The sequence below is a fragment of the Anopheles stephensi genome, chromosome 2 (genome assembly GCF_013141755.1).
Source record: "Anopheles stephensi strain Indian chromosome 2, UCI_ANSTEP_V1.0, whole genome shotgun sequence".
NCBI lineage: Eukaryota > Metazoa > Arthropoda > Insecta > Diptera > Culicidae > Anopheles > Anopheles stephensi.
Window position 1 is genome coordinate 65,039,821 of NC_050202.1, and position 21,085 is coordinate 65,060,905.

Consider the following 21,085-nt stretch of genomic DNA (forward strand, 5'->3'; position numbering starts at 1 on the left):
AACACAACGCAACATGAGTTTCTCATGTTATCGCAAAGCAATTAATTAAAATCAAATTAAATTCAATAAAAAGATGCACCATCGCAGCCGCGTTCATGCATCATTAACCAATTACCCCACATATTAGTACCGTTAGACTGAAAGGGAGATCATTTTGGTGCTTCCCGTACCACTTTTTCCATTAAGCCGACGAAAGGGAAATCGCATCAAATTAAGGAGCTAATTTCTTTCCTCCCGATCGCGTTAACGATCGTTTTCGCTTCAATACACACGCACACACTAAGTACTCCTCGATCTTTATTGTTTATTACGTTTTAAATTCTCTTACCTCCTAATCAACTTGCCCTAGCAGTACAATCGTCCCTAACCGACGAACAACATATTATTGTTAAGGAATATGGGAGGGAAATAGGAAGAAAAAAGAAACAAATAAGGAATTAAAAATCCCTACTCTTCTAAAAAAAATCTATTCTTCTACAAGAGATGCTAATTTACACGTACCACTTTCTATTCCTGCGCTCACACACGCAGAAAGAGGGCTCATAAAAGGCGTTAGATGTGTGTTTTTTGTTTGTTTGTATTGTTTTCTCCGGTTTCACAGATTGGGGGGGCGAGTTCCTATTTAATCGTTATACTACTGCACGCAGTTACTCATCAAAAGATTCGTTAACATTTTCCACTATGTGTTCCGCCTTTAGCATAATTAACTCACCCGGCGCACAAAAACGGACGATCGCACGAATCAAAACATTACGGTTAACGGTAGTTTTTATTTTCTGTCGACTGTCCAACCCCTGTACTAGTGAGGTTGTTTTAAATTACATGCGTACCCCTTTTTGTTGTTAAATAGCGTGGCACCTGATTTCGTCTCGGTGAAGTTTCAACTTTCGCTTTTGAGTAGCATTAACCGTGGAACGCTAATTGTAAGGATAATTAAGGGATACATTTTAAAAATAGGCGCTGAACTTAAGGCCAAAGTTTACATCTACCCAGCGCAACAAGGTTTCTTTTTCGTTACGCGCTGATTTAGAGTTTCGATCTTCGCTCACGGTAGATCTCCGATGTATAATAGGACTGTACACGTACAGAAAGAATGGTCCCAAGGAACCGGATAAGCTAAGAGCCATACACTAGTCTCTCAGCTAAATGTGTCGGATGAAACAAGGCTTCAACAAAAGCAATTAGGATCGTTATGTTGCGAGTAGAAAAACGAAATAGGAACACCGGCCCGTCTATGTGAAAATAATCGTATGTACAAATACATGTTTCAGTTTCGTTTTTATCCATCGGATGATTGGGCAAAACAGTGACAATTCATGATCACGATCGATGTCTGTCAGAAGAAGGTCGCACAATTTTGCACGCGCCCGCACGACCATCCCGGCTTTACCTGTTACTGCTTCACGCGCACCTTTGTCGCTTCCTCTTCCTCCGACGTGCTACTGCTGTTCGTGTGGCCAGCCTCACCGGATGCGGGCGGATCCTTGTTCGAGGCGTTCGATTCACCCCGGCGTACGTAGATCGGTTCGGCACCGCGCACACTTTCCTCCGTAATTCGGACGCCCTTCACGTCCGATCCGGGCACCTCAAACATCGGTTCTAAGAGAAGCGTTTCCTGTAACACAAAGAGACACATGGCTACGGTTAACGAACCCGTGATTGGTCTATAAAGACAGAAGTTTACCATAATTGCACGTAGACCACGGGCACCGGTTTGTCGTTCCATGGCTAGTTGAGCGATTTGCTTCAGCGCATCGTCGGTGAAGGACAGCTCGACCTGATCCATACCGAGGAGGGCTTTGTACTGGGGCACGAGCGCATTACGCGGCTCGGTTAGAATGCGTACGAGCATGTCCACGTCGAGACTGTGGAACGGCACCAGAACCGGGAAGCGACCAACGAATTCCTGTGAGCAGGTTGGAGAGAGAGAGAGATTATAAAGACGACCGTCGGCCAGATTATAACGGACAGGCGCTACTTACGGGAATCATACCGAACTCGACGAGATCTTTCGCTTGCACCTTCTTCAGATTTGCGTCCCGCTCGGCTTGATCGTTATCCATCGGCGACGCTGACGCCTGTGCGGCCCGGCGTCCTTCCGATGAACTTGCCGGCATACCGAAGCCCAAGTACTGTAGGAAAGGAAAGCAACAGCATATTATCATTATCATGCTCATAATCCGTCCCGCATGTGTGTGTGTGTGTGTGTGTGTGTGTGTGTGTGTTGTTGTTGTTGTTGACATCGCCCGCTTCATCCCCCCTCACCTTCTCATTCAGCCGCCGCGCAATCAGACGATCTAAACCGGTGTACGCACCGGACGCCACGAACAGAATGTTGGTCGTGTCTACCTGCACCGTTTCGCCGCGCAGCTTTCGCGGCGAATTTCGTTCCGGCACGTTCACGATCGTTCCCTCGAGCATCTTCAGCATGCCCTGCTGCACACCCTCGCCGCCGACATCGCGCAGCTGATGGATACCGGGCACGGCCCCAATCTTGTCCACCTCGTCCAGAAACACGATGCCCGTCTGCGCCCGCTCGACGCTGTGTCGCGGTACGGCGGTACGGAGAGAGAGAAAGCGGAATAATTAGGGGAACGGTGTCTTTTCCGCCTGCTATAATAAGCAACCTACCTATAGTTAGCGTCCTGCAGCAGCTTCGCAATCACACTCTCGATATCCTCACCGACGTAACCGGCCTGCGTTAGCGTCGTACAATCACAGATGGCAAAGGGGACGTCCAGGCACTTGGCAATCGTTTGCGCAAGCAGCGTTTTGCCCGAGCCGGTCGGCCCGAGCATCAGAATGTTGCTCTTCTCCAGCTTCAGCTCGTGCGTCTTCTTGTCCAGCAGCTCCGACCCGGGATGGTGTGCGTTCGAGCCGGCCCCCCCATGTACGGCCCCAGCGCCGCCCGCACCCATCGGCGGTCGTGGCACTTCGGACGGTGCCGAGCTCATCATGGTGTGCCCGATGCCGGATATGTGCAGCAGATCACCGCTGCGTGACATCGAATCCAGCTGCTGCTGTTGCTGCTGCGCACTCGACGACCCGGAGGCCGGTGCCGGAAGGTTGTGGTAGATGCGCTTGTAGTGATTGTACACCGCCACCGACAGAACCTTCTTCGCCAGCTCCTGGCCGACGACGTGCCGGTCGAGGTACTCCATAATTTTCTTCGGCGGTGGTGGCGGCTTCCGTGCGCCCTTCGTTTCCGTGTCTTTAATCGTCTTCTTCGAATCGACCTCCGACAGCACCACGAAGAAATGGTGACACTTTTCGCACTTTACAAACCGCGTCGAGCTGACGAACGTTTCCACGTGCGTGCATGGGTCGCCACACTTCGGACAGGACAGTGTGTTCTTCTTGTTCGGTGGTTCCTTACCACCGCCGCTACCACCATCCTTTCCGCCGGCACCGACCGACGAAGAACCGCCACCACTGGCGGTGGTGCCGCTACCACTACCGCCCGCCGAGCCACTACCTCCCGGCGGGTTGGTTCCGCTGCCACCATCCTTCGATGATGATTTATCACAGACCGCGGACACGTGAAGCGAGCGGCGAAAGGTTCGCTGTGGATGTGGCGGAAACGTACAGGAAGAGATATCCGTTAATGAGGAGCAACTGCTGCTGCTGCTGCTGCTGCTGCTGGTGGTGGCACACAGTAGAATCGGCGAGGAACACGCTTTCACGCTGTGACTGTGGCTACCGATTGTCCTCCGGGGTGCATCGCTCGATGTGACGGTGGGATTGCAGGACCATAGTGTTGTGACCAGGCTACATTGTGGATGGTGAGGATGAAACTGATAGCCGTTGGTGGCAGTGGACGAATTTAGGCAGATGGAACCTGAAAGAGGAAATAACATGCATGAGTCTCTACCGAATGTTTGCTTCATCATAATTTATTGTTGAATAATGTTTTGAAGTACAATAAAATTTATTTCTGCCTAAGAAGCGATAGTTTAAGGCTACGATGTATAGCTAGACAACATTGAGTCGATGTGTCAATTGGGTTGGAGCAAATATGGCCCAGACAGTCGTCAATCCCAAAGTTAGGAAGTTGATGATCATAAGGCACAACCTATCGCGAGCTAAAGACAATCGCACAGAAGGAAACTGACCAAGAATGCTGACTGTCAAGACTACAAAGCAATTATTGATTCAGCAAAAATCTATTCAAATAGCACACATAAATGAAAGATCGTGCCAGTATCTCTTATGAAACATAAATGTAATTTTCACAAGGTTCGCACATTCAAACCTGAGTAATAATCTTTCATTGTCTATTGCATCAATCGACACGATCCCACTACAAAAAAAACCCTCCATAAACTGTGTCCCAACGGATGGCGGTAACCTTCCGCGTGACATAATACTAATCTTCAGCCGAATGCGCAATGTCTTAGAGACACACCAATTGCGAACCCTTTCACCCATCCTCGGTACGAATGATTTGGCAAATCCTTATCCAGTATTACTACGCTGCTGCTGCTGGTCATGCACTCTGCTACAAATCCGGTGAAGCGAACAGCGTGCATTGTGTGTTGACACTTTGACCTGGAATTCGTAGCTGCAAAAATCATTAGCGCACATCACATCTAGACACTCACGTGTCTTTCGGCTCCATGTCCCAAAGGTTGACGCGGGGAGATACGCAAAAAACAGGCGTCAATAGAGTATCACAAAATAATTGCCGTTAAAACGGCAAGCATCTATAATGCCCCTCGACAATCCGTTGCGTTACGAACTGATGTAATAAGTCGAATGATCATGTACTTAAAACTCAGCTCCCGAAAAAAAACAGGCCCACCACAGACTTTCAGTTTCGTACGTACGGGGAATGGAAAAAAAGCTCACCAGACAGAGTGCATGACCCTCCTCGGGCGAGAAGATGTGAGCTGCCAAATTAAAGCATGAATCTACGTTTCCTAACTGAAAGCCTTCCATCAGCCGTAGTAAAACGGCCAGTCGGGCTCTCCCTCCTTCTCTGTCAGCTTCGGAGATTAGAGGGTCTTCCCACACGGTAAACACTAAGAAATGCAAATCCTAATTAGGATTGGCGCTACGGAGTCAGACAACAGACGGGATATCTGTCTCTTCCCGTCCCGTTCGTTGATCGCAATCCGACGACACCTTTCGCACCAGGTGCCGCTAAAGTGTCTAAGTGTCCCGGCCAAAGGATGACGAGTGTTTTCACCGCCGTACAATTGCTCTGCGCCAATGTTTGTACGCTGTTGATTGATGATGATGATCATGATGCACGGGCGCATACACCGCTTGCCTTTGCGTACAATAGCAACGCAGCGTGCTCGGCGCAATTGTACGAACCATTAGATCATAAAACACCGTAACTATACAAACATTAGCTCTGCCGCACATCTCATCCACATGTCGACGGTGTTGTCTTTCGAACGATCCACGTGCAACGGGCGGCATGAGAAACAACTGACGTATGCGCCCAACGAGCCAGCATCGCCAGCATTGTAAGCAAATAGCGCCAATTACTGCAGCCGAGTGCCGATCAGCATCCAACTACTTCGAGCCCTTTTAAGATGCGCCCGTTGTTGCTGGCAAGTGCTAATAAACAGAGTTCTCCACCTTCCCCAACCCTACACCCCGCACAAACACCTACTATCGTTTAGTGTCGGGGAGTAACATTGAAGCAAACGCTCTTCCTCGTCAAATGTGCCCACACCGATTTGTTGCGTGCGCTGCTAAACTATGCGTGAAATGGTTATGATCGCGCCACATACGTGAAATGGTAAACAAATGCTCAGTACCGCGAATGTTTTTGCACCACCACCTGCGTCGTGGTAAGCGTGGTTGAAGATGAGTTCTTCAGCCGAAACCATTCCCACGACTTGCGATACGAACTACGCGCTCTTACTCACGATGACACAGCGCGCGGGATGATTCTTCTGCTTCTTTTCCTTTTGCCATTCTTCGCTCAAGGTTACACGGCTTAAGTGTCATGAACGGAAAATGTGGGCCTTTAAAAGAAATTTACAACACGGGGCTTGAAATTCAAAATGAGGCCACCGCACTCCCTATTGTTAGAAATTGTAGATCGCCCATCTGGGGTTAGTCATTTCGGCGTCTATGCTTTCGGGGTGTGAAGGGGTATATTTTGACCGTCCTCTCTCTTTCTCTCTATCTCTCTCTCTCTCTGCCTTCGTGTATCTGACATCATCATTTATACCCAAAGGATCGGGTTCGACTTGTTGAAGACATCGGGCGAAAGGGACTAATTTCATTATTTTTCCTCATTGCTCAATCATCCAAAATGTCGGCCAAGCATTGTGAAGGCTAGCGCTTTCGACCGTGGCTTGACATGCGAACCCACCACGAAAAATGTAAATGGAAGTGTCCTACATAAAGATGGGACGGACAGGACAAGGGGATGTCATATTTTAAGGAGCAGCCAGCTATGCCATGGGACAGCCAAAGGTGATCTCACAAAGGTTAAATGATTTTTTTTAAAGAAGGAAATTCTGCATTTAATATAAAATTTATCACACCCAAAGAGAGCCCCTCTCGACAGTTTTGATCGCCTTTCGCTGCTTTAACACTTGCAGCTCCAAAGCTTGGAAGCTCTAAAGTTAGACCGACAATCAACACTGCCACCCTAAAAGGACTTTGTTTACACGGTCTTACCACCGCCGGCCGGAATGATTAATGAATTCATGATTTCAAAAATGCGTTACCTGCCGTGTATGGGTGGATTTCGAGCTGATTCCTAGACAACCCTTCAGGCTCTAATGATCCGCGGCTTTAACCACACGGTCCACCACCATACCGTATTTTGACGGGATTTTGAGGGATGGCGCTAATGACCTGCACCAGTTGCACCCAAGGTAACACTCGCTGGAGAGGCGTTGCCGCGTTTTTACGTGCTTTAATTTTCTAGAGCGCCACCGTAGCCACCGTAGTAGGATCTACACACGCCTAAGCCGACAACGCACCGCTACAATGTGACGTCTTTTCACAAACGTGTGGCTAAGTATCGGACAATGACGTATTATGACTTTTGGAGGACCATTCCAATCGAATCATTCAAGAGATTCGAGAACACTTCACACGTCTTAAGCTGGTGACTTTAGGTTGCAAAATGTGGCGCAATGTGCTCCTGCCGATAATGCAACACAATAAGCCGAGTGTCTATCACGCTGCCCACTGCTACATCCACTGGTTCCACTGCTTCAAATTTTTGGAAGGACCAGGGCAACTCTAGGAAAAAAAAAATGCGTGGTCAGCTTTGTTCACGCTGCGCGTTGACGTACCACAGCAAAAAAAAAATATTCCGAACATACCGAAACTTCCACAATGAGCTTGAACATGTGATTTGGAGCCTAAGGTGTTGGAAGAGCTACCTTTTTTTTTTTTTTGGAGTTTTAGGTCACCGCCTAAACCAAAATCCGTGCAAAACAGAACAACGTCCAAGAGGGGAGACAAAAAGAAATCCGACGGGATGGGCGTTTGCGTTAGATTTTGGAGATTGTTCAATATCAGCATCAAGAGACACAAATGTCCTTGCAATGAAACCACTGAGCATGAGCTTACAGTATGATATATGGATAAAAAAATATCCCAAGCGATTTCATCTCTTGATATACTAAATTAACTTGGAGCGGTCAGGTGTTGCAGGCGTTAAGTCTTCACACGCCAGGACCGGGGTTCAAATACCACCCAGACCGCCTCCCCGTACGTGGGACTGACTACTTTGCTGCAGGCAAAATTAAGCCACAGAAAGTCAGAAATGGCAGGCTGAGACCTCTCGAGATTGTAGTGCCAGGGAAAAAATATATATACTAAATCAAAACCTTTAAAATACAAGCTCATAAATACAATCAGTGTCACACTGTAAACAATCCTTAACATATATCCCTTCCACGCCTTACCAACCAAGCCATCGAATCGATCAACCCCTTTCCGTTGCTGGAATTCGTAAATGCTCGAACGAACGGCCAACGCCTGCATGCCGTGGTGGAATTACTTTTGTAACATAAACTTCGGCCGGAATTATTTGGCAATCAAGAGTGTCTACACCGACAAGCGAACCCGAACACATACACACGCGCAGTTCGATTGTAAAAGCGGTTTTTGCAATACGTTGTCCCACATCTGATTCCCCAAATCGACCTAGCATATATAGTTTTACCTCGGTTTTTTTATATAAACTTCACAGTTTTGTTGTCGAACTCATGCGCCGAATCGAGAAAAGAGGTGAGAGAGGCAGAAAAATAAAGGACTCGACGAACCTTTTAATATTCGATACCTTTTTCTCACACTTGCGATCGGCTACACATCGATCACCCATCGATCGCGGTATGTATGATATATTGCATCGCCCTCTGCTTACACGCACTACGTAAAACAGCTATGTTGGCATGATATGGGGCACACGGTATGGAGGTTCGGTTGCCATTGTTCCGTAATTTATGGTTCGTGCTATAGTTCACTCTTTGCCCATATCGCCCGCATTGCCCGTCGCTGCAACAACATCGTTCCCCCAAACCCCACAACAAATCGGTTGCCAGTTTTATTGTCAGTGATTATGACCGGTGCGACAAGCCATCTATTCCGTAGCGGGTTGCTGGCGCAAAATAAGGCATCACTAACGCACAAGCCGCCAAAGAACACCCCCCCGGTGAACTGCCCGTTTTGCATCGCATTCCGCTTAGTGTTGCGAATCAAAAATGCATTACCAAAAAAATCCTACGCTTACAGTGCATCAAGCAATTTTTTTATTTCGCTTGAGCCACCGAGTCCTGCAGCCCCCGAAACCGTACTGCAAGAGTGGCCTTTAGTTTTATTGCGTTGAGGGTGTGTACACGTGCGCGTGTTGCTGCATTTCGCCATGCGTTCGAGTGTGCATACGTGCGCGGCATTACTTGCGGCATCATAAGTGCGCTGCTGCCGGACGGCTTGACCTCGGCATTGCCAGCAGCTGGCAAGATAGTAGTACCCCACCAGCCTCCCTTCGCAACTGGCCCGGGGAACGAACCCGACCCCGCGTGGTGGTAAAGGTAATCAAAACAAAACGTTCATTCCACCATAAAAACCCCACTGCGATCGACGACAGTGTGGCGAGCCAGCGGTTGGCAGCAATCGGCAACCTGGGCAATAGAAACGGCGGCGTTGTAAGCAATCGAACGAACCTGAAAACAAAGCGAGTGCAGGAAAGCGAAATGTCGCAAGATGCATATGATGCGATTGGAAAACGTGTGCGTTTCTGCGCCACGGTAACACGATCGTGACACACACGATCGCGTGATTTGCAAGCGAAACTTCCAGCTCAATGCGTGGGGGAGTCGCCGCACGACGTGTGCACTATGAGTCTACGATCTACCCCAGTTCGAAAATGCGGGTGTGTGTGTGTGAGAGAGAGAGTGTGTATCACGGTGGCCAGACTTATTAAATTGCACACGATGTCGAAGGTCATGCGGTCAGGAGTGGGCGTGTCCTTCGGTGAAACTGTAGCATATAGCATATGGTGCTACAGCTGAAGCTGTTCTAGTACCATATGGAAGCTGCTCTTGATACTGAAATCCTTCAAAGATAACAACGCTACACAAAACAAAGTGTAACCGGTAAACAGGCAAGCCCCCGTCGTATATGAATGTTTTCATACCCTGAATGTGGAGACTTGGTGGTATGATTTGCAACCCGAATTCCCCACAGATATGGTTGATTGATTATGCTCAATCAATCGCGATAACATTATTGTTTTTCGTTCCTCACAAAAATTATTGTTTGCAAATAGCGTCACTCTTTGCGCATACAAAAAAAAAAGAGGCGCAAAAGAGACGATAGCAAAGATGCGAAAAATCACACCAATTAACGATAAAACGCGATCTCGCGAATCTAAATCGTTGTCTGAACACACGCATACCCCGACAGTATGATGTTTAAGTAACGAACGAAGCAGAAGACGAAGAAAAGGTAAAATAATGTGTTGTAGGATTAACATTCCGTTTACACAGCGCTTGGCCACTTACTCATCTTACTTCCTGTGTGTGCTCTTCTGATCGGCTATTGAGCGATCCACGTCGTCTCAACGCACTCGATAAATGAAAATGACCTTGGAAGTAAAATATTTATACACCCGTCTATGCTCATCCTCTGACTTCAAATGTTTGCAAAAAATAGTCCACCGTGTGTGGACGCGTACACTTACACGCCAAGCAACCGCCACTGACGGCGAGTTTCTTCTATCACGTTGCGCGATTTGCGTAGACACAAGCTTCGCGTTCTTTGCAACTCCACGAGAAACCAAGACAGCACACAGCACAGGGGATGCTACACAAACACACATATACACACAAATATGCGCCAGACTGTTGTGGGCCGATGATTGAGCTTGATAAAGACCCACAAGAACGTAGCGTCAAGTGATAAACAGCGCGAACGTACGCTAGTGTAGAAGGGCTTCGTCCCATGCGACGCCGTCATGTATTTCGCGCGTATGTATGACGTGAACAAAATAAGGTAAACAATGTTGTAAAAAAAAAATGGAAAGAAAAATAAAGCCACACCACCATCAACAACACCGTCGCTCAACATCTTCCCCAGTTGGCCCCTCTGTTTGCTGGGCCCCGGTTATCTTGTGTACTAATACTAGCTCGACAACACGACACAGTCATGTTGTTTGTTAGGTGTGCTGTAAAGCACGTAAGACAGCGTGTGAGCGTGGTGGTAGCAGTATGTTGGTGTGCAGAATCATTTCACCCCGTTGTGGGGAGAGCATAAGATCAGCTGATGCACCGCGATTCAATTTCCTATCCAATCAACGAATGATTGGCGAACAGAAGGTCAGCAAGCTTTTTCAGTTGAATCTTAAGATTTCGCTTTTGGTGAAGACCACGTCACTTTGCTAAAATAGAATCACGAACCATGATAAGGTGGCCTGCGGTTGTAGTGTGTGTGCTTATCAAACCGCTTGACCTCAGAACCTTCAAGGTCACTCTTGAGCTGGAGGACATCAGAATGGGCCTCTTAACCAATAGGAAGCTAATCAAACAGCCTTCATCATTTTCCATAACCACACGAGAGAGCTTAGCACACAAATAGTATGCAAAATGTTCGCATCAAATAGATTTATCATTTCACTCTCCCTGAACGCAAAGCTACGTGACAAATCGGACGTGACAAACAAGCTCAACATAGCAGCGTTCATTGCCGTAACCAAACCTGTCCATCCGATCCTTTGCTTATCGCAGTTTTTACCGCTCTTCTGCTTCACGTGCCGCGCAAGAATTCGGCGCCAGCATCCAAACCAATTACCATACGGATCTCCACGACCGAGCGGAACCTGGTTTATGTATTCCTTCCGATAAATCGCAACAACCAAGCAGGCCGTTGCCGTACGCGATCAAACGAATCTAGCAAAACGTAGATGAACCTTGGGACGCTATAAAGCTACCTTCGTCAAGTCACCCTCCAGGGGGACAGCAAAACCTTGACCATGAGACAGAGATTCTGCCGTAGGGAGGAGAGCAAAGAAACAGAAAGGAGGGAGGGGGGGGGGGGTTGGGGTTATGGAAGCTTTGGATAATCAATAAAACCATCAAACCTCGATCGAATACCGTGCCGGGTGAGTTTGTCGCTTGGTGTGAGCACGCCCGCCCCCCCGATCGCTGACGTAAATCCCGGGAGTTACTCAGCAATAAGTTTAAGCTACAACAGCAGGCAAGATACTTCATACATATAAATTCTTGGTAATTCAGCATAACATACGAATCTTCATAATAAATTGTTAAACACAGTATTATTGCCATAACCCGAAAGTTTGTGCGAAACATTACCGGTTCAACCAATCCATCCCAGCTGAAACAACCGTATCGAACGCAAAGCAAAAGATGCACAGGATATTACATCGTTAGCGCTCCCAGTCCGTACCCATTATCTACCCAAGGGGCAAAGAGAAGACATAGGAGCGTTTCAAGCATTATATGCATTTGAGTGACACGCCATGCCCAAGAAAAACCACATCTCCAATTCACTAAAGCGCCATTAACGCGCATTGCAACATGATCCTTTACTTCTGTTGCATCCTTCCTCCTCACACGCAACGGGATGACCATCCTCTCGATGGTACAATGCACGCACACAGGGAAACAACCGGACGACTGCACACTGCAACGGTGAACGATGAGGACGTCGTCTCGTTAAATTGTGTCACGGACACGCACAAAACTGGGTCGATCTCAGGAACTTCCAGGCCCAACGCCCTTACGCCTCAACCTATCTGCACAGCAACCTTACCCGCGCACACCTTATCCACCTTCTGCACCACTGACACTAGTGGTCGCCATACACAAAGGCAAAACGCGAAAAAAGAGAAACACGCTTTCCAACGCTCCAGCCTCCTTTTCGACACCCGTGACAAGTCCTTTCTGACCCGTCTGCCTGTATAATGATGCCATTAAAAATGCGTATTACCGCTGATTGCTTCAAGTACCCTTTATGGTGCGCGTGTATTGATTCATTGAGCCGATTCTATGCACAATTAATGTCCACCAGTGCTCACAGCCGTAAGACAAATGTGCAGCTTGATTTGATATATGATGCAGCGTATGGAATAAAAATGATTTGTGAAATTTCGTGTAATGTGCATGTCGTAAGCAGCATGAACAGCAGGCAGCAAAGCATCACAACACGAACCAAATGTTACTACCAAACAAGCAAATGGCGGCGATAAACAAGTGTTGTCCCACCCAAAACACAATTCAGGCCCTGATTGCAGCGGGAATCGTTCGATGTAACGTCTTACCGTTATCAGAAGATAAGAAGTTGCTTTTTATCGCCCGACACTAAAACAAAAACACTTTGCAGTTGTGATGTTGCGGGAAATTTCAACACACTATCACAACCTTATTTTTGTCCCGCTAACAGTTTTTTGAAAGCAAAACCAACTAACGACCAATTAGTCACAAAAAAAAAGGAATAAGGAACCTTAACATTGGTGTCAATTATAGAGCCAATCTTACAGAAAAAAAAACCACCAGAAAATACGATCAATATCGGTCACAACGGTCTATTGCCGAACAGAAGTAAGGTAGGATTTCGGGCCTATGTCAAGTTCACATTCGATAATGTTTTCCGAGCTGTGCCCACCGGCCCAAAACGTTTAAAACCGTCTAGGTCAGGAGAAAAGGGTCAACTTTTAATTGCACACTATCCTCGACCGCCGGAAGGTCACAGAGCAGTAATCGGTCTTTGTCCGACATCTAGAGACAGAATGGGCTTTATTTTGAGTTGAAGTTTTTGTGTTTTTTTTATCTCTCACAATCACGTAGTTGGCCCCTTTTGCACAACGGTCCCACCAATGGTTTGGCGGTCAAAAACAAAGCTTCCAAAAGTCGATGCAAGCCAGCAGTAGGTAGCTACTACTAATCCTACTATTTTATGGCTTACTCCTTTTTTTGTCACTATCATAAAGATACTGTGCTCAGCGCGATCTTTCACGTATCTTTTAAGTGGTACGATCGCATAATACGGAAGTCCTCGACCTTGAAATCATGCAGAAACAACTATCAATCGCATCTCGCAGCTTCTGTCGCATCTGTGACCAGGTTTTACCAATTTGGTGTGGGAAAAAAGCGATCTCCACATGATCGATCTGATACCAGGAAAAGCGACTTGTTTGTCCCACAACCAACCAAAGGTGGTGAGAGATCAGACAAAACAAAAAAAACTCCCCACAACAGTTGTCCCTTTCAACATTCTCCAAAAAACCATTCCCGCATAATGCTCCGAAAAACAGCACACACCCCTTCAAAAAGCATACGATTCAAGGGCACAGAAAAGCCACAATGTTTGTTTGTTTTTGTTGCGCGAAAAAATATATAATTTTACCACGATACTGGTTCGCCAACCAACCGATAATTACTATAATCCGTTGTGAAGCGACGCCACGAATAATTAGCACCCCCTCCACCTTTGGGGCTTTCGTTACAATAGTTGTTAAATAATATTCCACAGGAAGGTAAACAACATAAAATAAAATAATTGATTCGTTAACCGTTGTCCTCAATGAGACATGGAGACGATCTTCGGTGTGGCCACCGAGCGTTGTCTGGTGGTGGCATTTTTCGAATGGTTGTTCTCACCTTTATCCTTTCTCCGACAAAACATAAAAACCACCCAGCACCTCACCGGTTTACCTTAACATGCGGAACAGACCGAGCAGAATGGATTGACGACGACGAGAGGATTCTGGCACGCTTTATTTCTGATTTCGTAAAACCTCTTTTTTGTCCATAACAAAATTTCGCTTTCAGTCAACGCGACGACTCAGGTGCGTATGTGATTTTAAAGCACAAAAGCCACTTCCCCGCAAGAATGTACGATCCCCTGCTATGGCTTTATGTTGTGAAGGTGGTCTGGTTCATTGACGTGGAACTGAATGTTTCAAGTCATTGATACTTTTTTTTTCTCTCACCCATCGATATGGATTGTTGCACAGTGTATGTGTCTCTGCATGATTCGGTTCAGCGGTTGTGCACAACAGAATCGATTGAAGAATGAAAAACAGTTTGCCAACGAAAGGTTTAGAGCTACGACTGGGCGTGCAAACTTCAATCGCAAGCGATCGCCAACGTTGTAGTAGCCGATCGTCCTTTCAAATCGCTCACACCGATGGAGCTTTACCATGGAATGCTCAAGGTTAGTTACCGGGAGTTTGCGGTACCTACGGTATCTCTCAGCAAGCAAGTGTCCAACGCAACTCGTTACAGTACTTGTGAAAGTCCCTACTTTGGGCAGCAAAAGGAAGGTCAGTATTCCTAAGCGAGCTCAACCTAACTTCATTGATGCTTTCCCATTTCGAGACATTTTTCTTTTAATTGTGGAAAAAATACGAAACCACACTACATAGCAGAGCAGACATGACTTAACCTAAAATAAGCAAGTACTCACCAGTGCGAATGTTTGATTTTTTCGGATAAATCCCCAACCGGCTGATGGTGATGCTGCTGCGCACGCTACGCATCTCGAACGCACGTAACACGAGCTTCGGGAAAGGGTGGTATCGGGGGTGTATAGATCACCAGCTCAACCGCTGCTGCTGAAGATGGTTTTGTGCGCCAGTCGGTTCCGGTTTCCCCGAAGACTGTAATCCGATTTCCTGCGTCGCACCGCACGTCACCGTCGTTCACCGTGTTTTTCTGGTTAAATTTTTAATTTCCAACGATCGTAACGCACTGGGCCACGGTCAACCGCTTCTCTTCCGATACGCTGTCGCGAGTTTTCACAATTGATTTTCGATCGCAAGAACAATTTTAAGTGTCAAGTTTTACCACTTTAGTGTAAATTTGTAGCCACCGACACGACGAAAGACGAAAATAGCCCGTTGCAGCCCGAAAGACGCGTATGCACGTTGCTACTAACTATTACAGAAGAGATTTAGTTAATTGTGTACAACGTTTATCCACCGACATTTGTGTGCGTGCGTGTTGTTAGTAAAGGAACTGCACAATATGATGAAATAAAGTTGCACTTCCTAGACACCACTCTATGCACTGTTAAACTTAAACTAACTCTCGACCCACTACTGCTACTACCAGAAACCGACTGCCACAACGGCCATGAACCGAGATCAACAACAGGCACGATAAAAAGTAACACCGAAAAAAAAAACAATCTTGAAACAAACAAAAAAACTGATAACCAATTTTTATTGCCCTTTTTAGGACTCCCGCAACTGGGCCCAGGCAGCGCGGGAAGGATGCAAAAGAGAATGTATATGCCCGGCGCACCAGGAATAGAAAACCGCGGAAAAGCGCCATAAAAGGAACGAACACAATCTAACGCGAGCGAAAATGGTTTAATTCCCACATTCAAAACACCTCCCATACCAGTCCTCCGCTCGATGCGGCCGAGCATCCAATCATAAAGAAAAGATAGAGGATCGGAAAAGTGGGCAACACCAAAACACGCCCAGGAAGATCGCATCACTTTCACTACCCAGCTGCTAGCAGCATATGATCGGAAGCGATCGAGAGCAGCAAGCGGCGCCGGGATGAAGAAGTAGACTTGATTTTTGAATCTGCAGCTATAGCACTATAGCAGCAGCAGCAGCCTCATCACTATCATTGTTGCATCACCATCAAAACGCCTTCTTCTATCTTGCAAGAAGAGGTATCTTGTGATGAAGAACAATAGTCGGCACTCGGGTAGCATAGAAAGGGAAAGGGGTTCGCTTCTTCGTCTAGCGAACAATTGCACCGGTATTACCGGTGCTTTCCTGCCTATCGTTCACTAAGAAGCCAACACGACTTTGGTCCGTTTTTGGTTCCTCGTGGGCTTGTGAGGAAATTGAACTCTTTTGATTGAGATCAAACACAGCTTGCGAAAGGCAATCAGCGGTGTCTGGGGTCTTTGTCGTGCTCACGAAACGGGATTGTTTTTTATTCCACCACCATTTTTTTTCATTCGGGATTGATTGCAATCATCGATCAAAACATGTTCGATTGGGAGAGGATCGAGCGCGATCGAGATAATGTACATCTTGATTCACCGATACGTTGCATTTTTTGCTCACAATATAAAGTTACATTATTTTAACCACATCATTGACCACCTAACTCTAACACTCCTGCACCGATCTTTTTTTTCACACACAAAAAAAAAACTTGGCCACGCGGTGCTTTGATTTCGATTACTAATTTTCTGTGTTGTTCCCTTTTATCCACTATACCTTGATTGATGCAAACGTCGTTTACAAACACTAACAGAACGTAAAACGTGAAAAAAACTCCACTGAAAACGACTTACAAACCGAGCACGAACCTACACCGGCAACGGTAAGATCGCGTTTGAACCGCCGATCGGGTAGAGCGGCATTCAGAGCGAGCGAAACATCAAGCCACCCCACCAAAACGCGTAATCAGCCTCGGCCCAACAATCTGCCCCGGCATGCGGGTTGCTAATACAGATACACACACACACACTCGCGCACAGAGCGATGGGCGCCGGGTACATACATAGCAAAACGCTCGACCGATCGATCGGTGATCTACAAGGGTGGGAAAAATTGTATGTGCAACGATCCAAACAAAATCTACCGGCAGCCAATGTTTTCGTGGGCCCGATAAAAAAGCCGATCGATCGACGCGTTTTAGAGGTTCACCATGCCACTTTACATAATTTCTCACCAAACGGAAGTGTGATTTATCAGAGTCAGAGCTACCATAGATAGGAGAAGAAAAGGTGCTCAATATCACATTAGTGAATGTGCCCGCCAGGCTTTGGCGATTTTAATCAACGCGAAACGTTCTTGTCCACCTTGGCGGCGCACAGCATTGGCAGGGAAGGTTTTCCATTGCACGATGCCAAAATAGGTTCCAGCTTTGCCCTCCCCGGTGAGGATCGTTAACAGCAAAAGTACGTGCGCATATTTGTCACAGTAAAACCCTGAACATCCCCCATCCCGGAGCTGCCGAAACCCTGAACTAATTCGTGTTTTATGAGGGCGGATATCATACCTTGTAACCTTGTATTATCCTAATGTATGGTTGAATATGATTAAAATAATCTATTTCATTCATTTGAATTTAAAAAAAAAAACGGTTACAATCATTGCACCCTTCCGAATAGGTCAAAACAACACATCAGCTGTTTGTAACCGGCACAAATATCAGTGGACAACCGCATGACGGAAGTTAAGCTAATCGGCAAATATTCGTCCGTGTCTAACGAGTTAATTATTCCGAAAAGTGCCGAGTCAGCTGTACCACCACTTAAAGGCCCTCTTCACATGAACACCGAAAAAACAGGCCGCAAACAGAAAATGCCGGTTTGTGGCTCATCCCACAATGCTACTACCACCCTTGGAAAAGACTTCTCCGGTCGTGAGCACAGGGTAACCTTGAATTTTTGAAAATACTACCGATCTTGAGACGGCTCAGTTCTCAATCGTCTCCGATCGAGACTGGTTCGTTGAAATTAAGCGTATTTCATGTCTTTACGGGTGTTGTTGTAGGTGCTGTTGCAAATAATTTACCGAAGACTCGCCGTACGTACCTCCCAGCAGCGCGCAGTGAACCGGTTCCGTGCCCACTTTCGTTCTAAGGCAAACCACCGCGAAGCGCGAGCCCACAACGTGCCACTTATGTTCCGTTGAAGGTGTTCAACAAAAACCGTCCATTGCCACTCCGGGATTTTGCACGCGGTGATCTTTATCCACCGACGACCAACATAGCTCGTTCTAGAGATCATTTCTTATTTTTAAATCGAATGACGACAATAATTTGAGTGAAATACTGGTTTTTAGGGTTGCATAAGGTAAGATGACTCGACTTCGTAATGTTGAAGGAAGGCCGGTCAGATCCACCGCGTGTAGAAAACAGGATTCCGTGACAGTCATTCTAGGTGAACAACATCATTGGTTCCATCAGGGTACTCGGACAAATCGGTGCCTGTTATCGAGGCAAATTTACATTTGCCCAAACTTTAGGCCATTAATCGTACATCCCGCTCCCGGTATGGAATTCATCCACTCGAGCTGCTGTTTGTTTACATTTCGGTCCGCGACATGCGCAATTCCCTCAAAGCGTTCGCGGTTTCCTTCTCAAGTTGCTATTAGTATTCCCTTTTGCTATCCATATGGTGGCGGGTAAGGTGAGTTTGTTTTGTTCATCATCTCACCGGGGACAAAGAGCGCAGAAAGCGCACAGCACACCCCATTACGAAACAGGACAGTGTTTACAGTTTTCAAATGCGTCTCAAATTCGGTTCTTAAAAATTGATATGCTGCTAAAGCACATGCCATGATCGCTTCAAACTGCATACGAGCTCCACTTTCCGAAAACAGCTGTGCACCCTCGGTGAAGAACTTTGAATTCCTCCATCGAACAGCGGGAGAGAACGCGCAATTTCACCACTTGTTATGAAATCATTCCCACCCGAACGGCCCCAGTGCCGGGACACGGGACACTTTTCGTGCTGGGAACGATGGGTGGTGGCGACGGGCGCGTGTACCAAACGTCAGACCGTTTTAGAAAAGCAAATCCAAAGCAAAATAAATACAGCCACATGCATGTCACAGTGGTGTTGGAGTTCCCGTTCAGCGCGCTGCTACGAAGAGAAAGAAAACGGTTTGTCAGAACGAACCATATCACGGCGAATAAACTGCGACGCATTAAAAAATATCGACGGATCGCAGAACTGGTTTGCGAGCATCCAGCGAAGCAGAACTGCACTATTTAGCCAATGGTGAAGCTTCCCTTTTGAGTCTGCTCTTTGTTCATTCTTTAGCTTCGACGCTTGTTGCATAAATGATTGCAATTTCATACGCTCGCCCGCGATGACTTGGAAAATTAGCAGTTCCTATCACTCTGTACGTTGATATGCGAAGGGCTTTAGCTTCCCAGGAACATGTCCACAATCAATATTTTGCTCTCAAAGACCATTATTTGCACTTTTACACGCACGAAAACACTACTCCCGTTGTGGCCCATTACCGATCCGTTTTCCCGAACCCGAACACCACCGTCACTTAATGCCGCGCACACACGCCGTGCACGAAACAAGCTGATGGAAATTCGCTAGCAAACACCAGACAATGACAAATTACTGCACAGAAATGAAATATCCAGAGCACACCAGCAGTGGCGCGATGTGGTACGTTTCTTCCTTCCGCTCACTTTCTGGTCTGCAATATTATTACCGTGTGCGTAATTTGTTCTTCTTCGGTTTCCTTCCTTTTTTCCTCGATTCTAGAGAAGAGAAAAAACCAACAACAAACCAACTGTCAGTTTGACAACGGACTCGTTCCGATCCGCTCCGCATGCGGCTTCCGATTGAACGGCCATCACTAGCACGAAATGAGCAAATTAATTTAAGTTAAAATAATAATAATCCGTAATTTAATACTAGATTATCATTTTGATATCGCATCATTTCTGATTAATTTTTTCTTATTCTCGAGTATTCCCGCATATGCAGCTCCCCGCATGAATGTTTTATTAGAGCTTACTACATGAATACCAGAATCCCGAGTCGAAAATCCTGGTTGAAAGGCTCAATTTAATATGTCGCAATTGTAAATAAGTGTTGCATTAAGTTTCATAAGAAAAACAACCAAAACTTCAACAATTAAATTATTTTAATCTACCATATTCACCATCAGCCATTTCCACAGTGCCCTGAACCTGCAAGCGAACTTGTGTGCGAAATCAACTGCAACTTGGTTGGATGCCACTTTGAATGCAACTTTGAAAGTTTGACTCATTTTTCAAGACTCCTAACATCTGCAATCTAGCCCACATTTCTCAACACTCGCCATATTTCTCTTTGAATCTTGAAAAATTATTTGTGTTACGCACAATTTTCATTTAATAATTCATTTATTTCTCGAGTAAACTTTCCGCGAATCCGGTGCCGATCGTTCTGGTACCGGTATAGGATAGCTAATCGATTGCGTTACGTTGTTCCATTCATAATCTGTGTAATAAAACCAACCGAGCGCCCTGGCTATAGCAATTCTATGTCATTTATACGCGAAATGTGTTTATTTAGTTGAGCTACTCAGTAATGAATAAATTCATTTCGTCAGGTCCAAATGCTTTCCTGCTGCTCTGTGGCTCTTGGCGTGTACTTATACTAATGTATGTGCACAGAATTGGGGAAACAAAACGGGTACGACACGGTGTGCCTCAACTTGCTGCAGGCCAGACGTCTTCGGCCGATGACGAATTTCGGTTCAAAAACCACCACCGGGTTGGGCTTACTTAATTATATTCTTCGGCCAGCTCCGTTATGCAGCTCACGCCTTTTAAACCCGATGGTTTCGTTCCGAATCGATTCCATTTCACGAGCGCGGATTTGCTATATTTTATCACAGTGTCTCATCGACCACGGTGGAATATCCGTTAGCCCTTTTTTTTTTTTTTTTTTTTTTTTTTGTCGGTTTGGCTAGCGTACCTCGGCCAACTGTGCCAACTCGCCGTACCAGCGCGATCCATACGCGGAAGGAATTGTGTCACGTTGATTAGTGGTACGGTGCCGTCTGGTGCCGAATGTGATTTGGAATCACCCATCAGCGCCATACCATGAGGATCATAAAATCCGCTTCCTGCTCTAGTGCTGTGCC

At 46.4% G+C, this 21,085-nt stretch overlaps 1 protein-coding gene across 7 annotated transcripts; it reads right to left on the bottom strand.

Moving 5' to 3' along the window:
- Positions 1-278: 278 nt before the first annotated feature.
- On the bottom strand, positions 279-19,756 carry LOC118505306 (ATP-dependent Clp protease ATP-binding subunit clpX-like, mitochondrial). Of its 7 annotated transcripts, none has more exons than XM_036040940.1 (7): positions 19,661-19,756; positions 14,911-15,380; positions 2,632-3,838; positions 2,266-2,542; positions 1,983-2,132; positions 1,685-1,906; positions 279-1,615 (listed from the first exon to the last, which is right to left on the bottom strand). In XM_036040940.1, exons 2-7 carry the CDS (start codon positions 14,981-14,983, stop codon positions 1,394-1,396), a joined length of 2,151 nt encoding a protein of 716 aa, XP_035896833.1. In that variant the 5' UTR covers positions 14,984-15,380; positions 19,661-19,756; the 3' UTR covers positions 279-1,393. The 7 variants fall into 7 exon arrangements, with proteins under 7 accessions (XP_035896833.1, XP_035896835.1, XP_035896830.1 ...); XM_036040942.1 differs by having other exon boundaries at positions 19,595-19,680; XM_036040937.1 differs by having other exon boundaries at positions 19,455-19,669.
- Between the last annotated feature and the right edge of the window lie 1,329 nt (positions 19,757-21,085).